The following is a 9305-nucleotide window of genomic DNA, read 5'->3' as shown; positions in this document are numbered from 1 at the left end:
AGTCACATTTTTGATCTACAAGAAAACGTACGCATCGGTGTCGAACTAATTAATATTAAGTGTCGGAAATTAACCAATAAATCAAACTAAACAGTAACACTGGCGGGTTTATTTATGAACATAAAAAATTGGTCCTTCGAGCCGGATTACCGGAACTGCGTTTCTTTCGGGCATTTGATTTTGATTATTGGCCTTTTGGCAAACGGTGATCTATAGATTCCTACATCGTATAGAATCGTTCCCTTCTTTCGACCACCATGCGGAGTGTGATTCAACAACGGGGCTTCTGCAAAAGCCAAATTACTCGTGCGCATAATAATGCCTTAAAATTTGTTGATGACATTCATTCAGTGCAAACAATAGTTGTCCGCCTGGCGCAACTACAGGAAAATTATTTGCGGTTCGTACGGCTCTCGGAAGAGCTGTAGGCATTTAAATCGGAAGCCGATTGGGAGGACCCTGACGAGGATTTTGACGCATATGAGGACAAACATTATGCTACACACGCTATTCTCAACAATACTTTGGAGGAGTTGAGACGGGATGTCACCTCAAACAGTATTGATGCCACAGTTCAAGCCGCAGACACATCCCAGAGAAGTCATGTCGATTTTCAGTTCGAGCGAATTAAACTTCCGACTTTTTCTGGAAATTATGAGGACTGGAAACATTTTTCGGACATGTTTATTGGATCGATTGCTTCCAATTCGAGCCTGACGGATTGCCAACGATTTCATTATTTAAAATCGTTCCTTGCCGAGGACGCGCTTGCATTAGTTAAACATATTCCAGTTACTAATGACAACTATCGGGAAGCATGGGATCGGCTGGAACAGCGATATAACAAACAATCGCTAATTATTCGATCGTTCTTAAACAGTTTCATGAGCCTTCCGAGTGCTATAAATTCAAATATCGGCACAGTGCGGAAAATTGCCGATGGTGCAGACGAAGTGATTCGTGGTCTACGAGCTCTTAATTGCGAAGAGAGGGATCCCTGGCTAATTTTCATTTTACTTTCAAAATTAGATAGCGATACCCGCCAAGCCTGGGCTCAGTGCGCAGAATCCGAGGAAAAAGGTGTGACCATCAACCGATTCCTGAAATTTCTCACATCACGCTGCGATACGTTGGAGGCTTTTAACTTAACTCAATCAACCCAAGCTCGACGCGCAGCTACCACGCATCACGCAGACACGCATCCAAGATGGGAAGAGCCGAAGTGCACATCGTGCCAGCAGAATCACCAACTGTTTAAGTGTCCTCAATTCATCGCACTCGACATTGCATCTCGCCGAGACTTCCTCAAATCAAGAAAGCTCTGTTTCAATTGCCTCAGCCCGGCTCATATGGTGGGCAACTGTACATCGAGGCATACTTGTCGGATCTGCCGCCGCAAGCATCATACTTTGGTTCATGGCTCGTCGCAGCCAATTCAAAATGGCAACAACATTGACACAGCAAGTGTTGGCAGCCGCGATCGACCAGCAGTCTCACATGCGGGATCTACAATTGGCCACAATCAACCGTTAGCTCGAGAAGGTCATCGCTTGGGAAGCGAGACTCCCGCGGAAAACAACTTTACGCATCATACTCTGGAGAATATTCCGGCGGCTGGTTCTCAGACTCTGTTGCCAACCATCCTTGCTGACGTCATCGACGCCTGGGGAAACACTACAACCTGCAGGCTGCTCCTGGACACTGGATCTACAATAACCTTGGCAACGGAATCATTTGTTCAGCGAATAGGCGTGCGTCGAACGCACGCACGGATTTCTATTCTCGGTCTCGCCGCCAACAGCGCGGGCGTTACCCGAGGACGCGCACATATCAAGCTGCGCTCTCGTCATTCGGGCCAAACTGTCGAACTGGTCTCATTCATTCTCAACTTGCTGACGTCATCACTTCCTGCCCAAGTTATTGACACCTCATCCTCTACGTGGAGGCAAATCTGCGAGCTTCCTTTGGCAGACCCAACGTTCTGCACACCTGGAGCAATCGATGTCATTGTTGGATCGGATCAACTTTGGTCTCTATACACAGGAGATCGGAAACACTTTGGTAACGACTTTCCTATCGCTCTCAATACTGTATTTGGTTGGATTCTTGGAGGCTCTTACTCTGCATTCGATGATCACCCTACTTCTGCGGTTACTCATCACGCGGACCTAGACGCGATGGTTCGTTCATTCATGGAGATGGACAGCATTCAGCCTAACCAGGCTCTCCTGGACGCCAGCGATCCCACAGAGCGTCATTTTGCTGCCACACACAAGCGCTCGACGGACGGGGTGTACGTCGTCGAGTATCCCTTCAAGGAGAAGGCACCGCCTATTGATTCGACCTTGCCACAGGCCATCAATCGCTTCTTCTCGCTGGAACGCAAATTTCGTCGGTATCCAGAATTGAAGCAGCAGTACGAAGCTTTCCTGGACGACTACTTGCAACGTGGACATATGGAACAACTGACCTCGGCTCAGGTTGAGGAGTCCCCAGACACCTGCTTCTATTTGCCGCACCACGCTGTCATCAAACTGGACAGTCTGACTACCAAATGTCGTGTAGTTTTTGATGGATCAGGAAAGGACAGCTCTGGAGTATCGCTCAATGACAGACTACATATTGGTCCACCGATTCAACGCGATCTTCTTGGCGTTTGTCTACGCTTCCGGCAGCACCAATATGTTTTATGCGCAGATGTCGAAAAGATGTTTCGAGGCATTAAAATCTTTAAGCCACACACCAATTTTCAGCGCATTGTTTGGCGCAAGACTGAGAATGAACCTCTGCTTCATTTTCGCCTGCTGACGGTTACCTACGGATTGGCACCGTCACCATTTCTGGCTGTTCGAGTTCTAAAGCAACTTGCCGACGATCATGGCCATGAATACCCTGCAGCAGCTCACGCTCTTCTGCACGATGCCTATGTGGACGATATCCCTACAGGCGCCAACACACTCGAGGAGCTTATGATTCTCAAGGACGAGCTTATAGCCCTCTTGGATAAGGGAAAATTCAAGCTACTCAAATGGAGTTCTAATAGTTGGCGTCTTCTGAAATCATTACCAGAGGAAGATAGATGTTTTGAACCTATCCAGCTCCTCAACAAATCAGCTGCGGATTCACCTGTCAAAGTTCTTGGTATCCAATGGAACCCTGGGAAGGACGTTCTGTATCTCAACCTAAAGGGATGCGATGCGACCATTTCTCCGACGAAAAGAGAACTCTTGTCTCAGCTATCAAGAATTTATGATCCGCTTGGACTGGTAGCGCCGGTCACAGTTCTACTCAAGCTAATCTTCCAAGAAAGCTGGACAAGTGTCCTGCAGTGGGACGACCCCATTCCTAAAAGTCTACGTACGCGCTGGAGAGCCTTAGTAGAGGATTTGCCAGCACTTACGCAATGCCAAGTACCACGGTATATTGCGTCACCATTTCGAGATGTTCAACTACACGGATTCGCCGACGCATCCTCGCACGCCTACGGTGCGGTTGCATCGCTCGAGTTGCAGTTGGATGCAGCTTTCAAGTAACTCTGGTTGCCGCCAAAACACGGGTGGCCCCGATCAAGCCCGTATCAATTCCACGTTTGGAGCTAAACGCTGCGTTACTTCTAACTCGATTGCTGTCTATTGTCAAAACATCACTAACAATTCCTCTGTTCAGCACGAGCTGCTGGACAGATTCAGAAATTGTGCTACACTGGCTTTCAGCTCCCCCTCGACGGTGGAACACCTACGTCTGCAACCGAACTTCTGAGATATTGAGCGACTTTCCACGTAGCTGCTGGAACCATGTTCGCACGGAAGACAATCCTGCTGATTGTGCTTCCCGAGGACTTCATCCGTCAAAGCTTCTGGAGCATCGACTGTGGTGGAAAGGTCCGTCCTGGCTGGCCACACCCACCTCTGAGTGGCCACCTTCTACAAGCAAGTTCAGCGTATCTTCAAGTTTCGATGTCAACACCGAAGAACGAGCCATAAAGCCCACGACTCTACATAACTTACCTGATGAAAGTATACACGAGTTACTCATCCACAAATTCTCAACCTGGACGCGTCTTATAAGGGTATCTAGCTACTGTCATCGCTTTATTCACACTCTTCGATCTCATCATAGGAATTCGGCACCATTCCTTACGTCTGAAGAGTTGCTGGACGCACAGCGCCGACTTATTCGACATGTGCAACAGAAATCCTTTGCCAGAGAATATGCGCAGCTAGAGAATCGACGCCAGCTTAACGCTAAATCGCATCTTATCCGGTTTTCTCCGTTTCTGGATGATTATGGAGTAATGCGAGTCGGTGGGAGAATCGAGCAATCTACACTCAACTACAACGCCAAGCACCCGATTCTGATACCTAAAGATACACCACTAGCTGGACTGCTGGTTCGACATTTTCATGTCTCCTATCTGCACACTGGAGTTGATGCAACGTTCACCAATCTTCGTCAGCAGTACTGGATTCTGGGAGCCCGCAATCTCGTCAGAAAGGCAGTCTTCCAATGCAAATCCTGTTTTCTTCAACGAAAGGGCACAAGCAACCAGATCATGTGAGAGCTACCAATTACTCGAGTTCAAGCTAGCCGCTGCTTTCAACACACAGGGCTGGACTACGCTGGACCGATCGCAATCAAGGAATCAAAAGGAAGAACTCCACGCATCGGAAAGGCATGGTTTTCTATTTTCGTGTGCCTCACTACAAAGGCACTTCACATCGAGGTGAGCTAACTACACAGGCTTTCATCGCAGCCTTTCAACGATTCATTGCCCGCCGAGCGAAGCCTACTGACCTGTATTCGGACAACGGAACTACATTTCATGGAGGCAAGAAAACTTTGGATTGAGACGTCTGGCCATTCAACAAGCCAAAGATGAGGAACTAGCAAGATTCTTTGCCAATGAAGGGATTTCTTGGCACTTTATACCCCCGTCTGCTCCCCATTTTGGAGGGATGTGGGAAGCTGGAGTTCGCTCAATTAAACTCCATATGAAACAGATACTTGGATCAAAGGCTTTAACGTTTGAGGAGCTCTCTACTGTCCTGACCCAAATTGAAGCTATCCTGAATTCACGCCCGCTGTGCCAAACTGGGGATAATTCTTTGGATCCACTGACGCCTGCTCATTTTTTGACTGGATCTCCGTATACTGCATTGCCTGAACCCTGTCGTCTGGATATGCAAGTCAATCGATTGGAGAGGTGGAACCAGCTGCAGCTGGTTCAAGGCTTTTGGAAAAGGTGGCATATTGAATACCTGACATCTCTTCATGAGCGGACAAAGTGGCATCTGGAAACCGAGAATCTGAAGATCGACACACTGGTAGTACTCAAGGAGCCCAATCTACCGCCCTCTAAATGGATTCTGGGCCGCATCACCGCAGTGCACGCAGGAATCGACGACAAGGCCCGAGTCTTTACAGTGAAGACTGCTCACGGATTATACAAACGCCCAATTGCCAAAATCGCTGTACTGCCTCTCTGCTGAACAACCGTTCAGGGGGGCCGGTATGTTTGGGAACGAGACACCGCGCGAACAAGTCACCCTTTGTCTTTGTTTACATTTGCATTTGTCTGCAGCTGCAGCGGAGCTTATCAGCGGAATCAATGTAATTGTCCGCGAGCTTGCCCAGTACTTTTCCAAACTTCTAACTTCTTCTAACTGTAACTTGTTTACGTCTTATGCTAGTTTAATCGTATGGCGTGAGTACAGCCAAAGCTTAAGTCAGTCACATTTTTGATCTACAAGAAAACGTACGCATCGGTGTCGAACTAATTAATATTAAGTGTCGGAAATTAACCAATAAATCAAACTAAACAGTAACACTGGCGGGTTTATTTATGAACATTTATAAAATCAATGCCTATTATTCCATCACATGGTATTGCTAAATTTGGGTCTACCAAGTGAAATTCATGTGGAATAATATATTTTGTTGATTGGAGTTCTATTCAGGTTGTTCCTCGAGACTTTATGACACCTTGGCCTATGCCTTCGATGTTTATTCTTTTTTCTGTTTGAATTTGGAAGTTATCAGAATTTACCTTCAGAAAAGAGATATCTGCAACAGTATCAATGAGAAATGTTAGTTTATTTTCAGTTGAATGATTATGAAAAGTTACGAATATATTAAGACTATAATGAACTTTAACATTTATTGGTTGTTTCCTAAAGGGTTCTGTGAGTTTTCCGGCGTATTTTGCGTGATTACTATTATTATTATTATTACCCTGGTAGTAGTTTCCGCGGCCTCTCCCTTGGTTTTGGCCTCTTCTACCTCCACGGTTATTAAAGTTATTATTGTTGTTGTTATTGCTGCCTCGGTTGTAATTGTTGTGGTAGTTATTTCTTCCACGATTATAACCTCGGCCTCCTCTATTATTATTATTCGCATCTCGTCGATACAGTGCTACTCTGACCTGTTATCTCTGTGCAACTGTTTACAAATTTGGAGATGGCATCATTCATGTTTGTGAATGTGCCTGCTTGCATGATAAGTTTTACCTTATCAATGGAGCAATTCTGTGTCATTGCTTTTACAGCTGTTGTAGTGCTGTATTTATTCGCTAAAGACTGGCTGAGACCTTCACTAATATAGGCACCTTCAAGGGCCTTTGTCAGTTTCACCACCTCTTGGGTGTATTGGGTGTATTGTAGTGTTTTAATGTCACTATCGGACTCAGCGCCGCCTGATTGTACAGATTCGTCTAGTTCTTTGAACTGGTCTGGGTTGAATTCAACCAATTGACTTAGACTTTCTGGTACATCTATCAGAATATGCCTTCTTTGTCTGATATTATTTAATCTTGTGTTTAGGGATTTTATAACTCTCAAACATTTGTTATTATGTTCAGATGTGAGTCTATTTGCATATTTATTTACTAATGTAACTATATTAGTTGTAGGAGAATATAATACCCCTTCGCTACAGGTTTGATAAGTCTTATAAATGTATCAATAGATTTGCAGTAATAAAATCCGAAACTTTGAAAAATCATATAGAGATAGTTGTAGGAGAATATAATATCTCTATATGATTTTTCAAAGTTTCGGATTTTATTACTGCAAATCTATTGATACATTTATAAGACTTATCAAACCTGTAGCGAAATTCGTCTATTTGTATCGCTATTTCGCCCCATTCCATTCTTGTCGTAAAAAAATAGTTTTTATGAAGCTTTCTTCTACTCTATTTTTTTTTTAAATCTGGTCTAAACTATTTTCCCTATTCATATAACGTTTTTTGATGATTTTGTTATGCTTAACATAAACTGTAGGCAGAAATTGTAGAATTAGCACTATTGTAATGATCAGCAATAAGATCCACAACGCATTTATATCGTCTGTGTGATCTATAATTTTTACGTTATTAACTACGTTGGCAGTATTGTCTTTTGCCTCACTAGAATCGCTAAACCATCCCATTTTTTAGTTTATATTCAATGAAACGTTTTTTGAAGGAAAAAGTGAGATTTTCTATTAATGAGCTTTTCTCATAATTATTATATTATTTTCTTCTTCTAGAAAATCAAAAATTAAAATGTTTACGTTTAAGAATTAAGAATTGTTATATTTTGTCATTTTTTAAAAAAATTTTGCAGACGTGGAAATATTAGTTGTTAATAAATGTGGTTGGCTCACATATTTGTTCACAATAATAAAAAAAATTGTCCAACCGCATTGTTAGTAAAAAGCCTAACAGATATTAGTGTTTTTCAAGCAGCGGTTTCCCGCATCGGCTTGAAATTAGAAATTAAAATTAAGGCAAATTGGGTCATTGGCATTTATTTATGCAGCCCGTTGCTTCTTTGGTTCCTTCCTTTCCTGCCTTGCCCGGTACTCAGCTATTGTATGTGGGTCCATCTGCAGGGTTTTGCTGCAGAGCTTCTTCTAACGTTGGCAAGTCCCTTTGTATCGTGGGCTGCGCGTTAAAAAATTGTGCCTCCTCTGCCATCAATTGTTGCGTGTTGTTGTTATTATTTTTGCACAAATTTTATCGGTAATTTGGTTGGCAAGGTGGCAAGGCATTTGTTGTCAGGCGGAAGCGAGACTTAGTCTCATGTCCTGATGTCCTGACGTCCTGAGGTCCTGAGGTCCTAAAGTCCTGACGTCCTGACGTCCTGACGTCCTGAAGTCCTGACGTCCTGTCACGGTCGCCATATGATGTTCGCAAGGATCCCAAAGAAGGTTCAGTATTTTAGAGTCAGAGCGTCTGCTCAGTTAGAGTTACTTTATTCGAATTTTTCTTATGCGCTCAACTTGGGCTGAGCTGACCCGTATATATAGTACTTATTATTATATACATATAGTACCATATACATATACATATGTATGCAGAAGGCATGCATATGTCATGTATGGTCTGACCACTTGAGCTGCAAAGTGCATGCTCAGCATTCCCACGCTCCGCGATCGGCTTATGTATAAGCGTTAGATCATATTACTTGAGCGCTGGAACTCTTGTGTAATTGTTGGTGGTCTTTTGGGTACTTTAACGTTATGTTTATTATGACAAAGTGTAACAATGGTTTGAAAATAAGTTGTACCCATTAATTTAGTATATCTATAGGGTAGATATGCTACAGTTTATTTCATATTTACAGTATGGTATGGCTGAAAGTGGAGTTCAGCAATGAAGAGTTCTTATCTTGTGTATAAGCTTTCATGGTTCAGTTTGAAACTGTGGATGCTTCAAAGCGAATTATGACTGCGTATATTGCATTCCTAAATCATAACCACGGGCATTCGTGTGTTAAAATTGACATTTAAAAATGGCATTTTCTCTTCTTCATTAAAACTTAAAAAGCAAATGTTCTATGCAAAGCGCAAAAATTTAGATAGAGTTAATTTTTCACCAATTTTCTTGCTGTAGCTATATAATTTGTTAAATAATCGATCCAATATAGGGAAGTTTTTGGACATTTTAGTTTCCGATCCGAAATGACAGTGGGTTTATCAGGAAACAAAAGAAGGTACGTGTTATTCGAAATGACTCTGTCAGGTTTCGCAGCAGCTAACAGTTCCTAAATTTATGTTTTTGTTTGTTTATTATCAAAGCTCGCCTCTACCGCACCATGTCTCTCTCTTGGACTCACGCGCTTGCACTTTTGGTTTAGCGTTATTACATTTCGCTTGTTCATTCCGAGCATGCGAGCATGGATGTCAAATTTCACCCTAACAAACAAATTACAATTTTTTGGTTCGAAATCACTACATATAAATAATAATATTTCGTAAAAAGAGCTACTAAAATATTCTTGTTTAGGATCACAAGCCAAGTCGATCTGGCCCTGTCCGTATGGC

General features: G+C 43.2%; 1 protein-coding gene across 1 annotated transcript; it reads left to right on the top strand.

Annotated features, from left to right (window-relative positions):
* The first annotated feature begins 1349 nt into the window (after positions 1-1349).
* Positions 1350-4558, top strand: LOC122756413. Its single transcript, XM_044005802.1, has 2 exons — positions 1350-3529; positions 3667-4558. The coding sequence occupies exons 1-2, from the start codon at positions 1350-1352 to the stop codon at positions 4556-4558; spliced, it is 3072 nt and encodes a 1023-aa protein (XP_043861737.1).
* Positions 4559-9305: the final 4747 nt, after the last annotated feature.

Source organism: Drosophila santomea, chromosome 2R, assembly GCF_016746245.2.
Source record: "Drosophila santomea strain STO CAGO 1482 chromosome 2R, Prin_Dsan_1.1, whole genome shotgun sequence".
NCBI lineage: Eukaryota > Metazoa > Arthropoda > Insecta > Diptera > Drosophilidae > Drosophila > Drosophila santomea.
Note: the sequence above shows the minus strand (reverse complement) of the source record. Positions and strands in the feature narration are given on the sequence as shown.

Coding starts and splice junctions, on each gene's coding strand:
- LOC122756413 (XM_044005802.1), top strand. CDS start 1,350: ATGGTGGGCAACTGTACATCGAGGCATACTTGTCGGATCTGCCGCCGC. Junction 3,530..3,666: donor CAGTTGGATGCAGCTTTCAA/GTAACTCTGGTT, acceptor TCCTCTGTTCAG/CACGAGCTGCTGGACAGATT.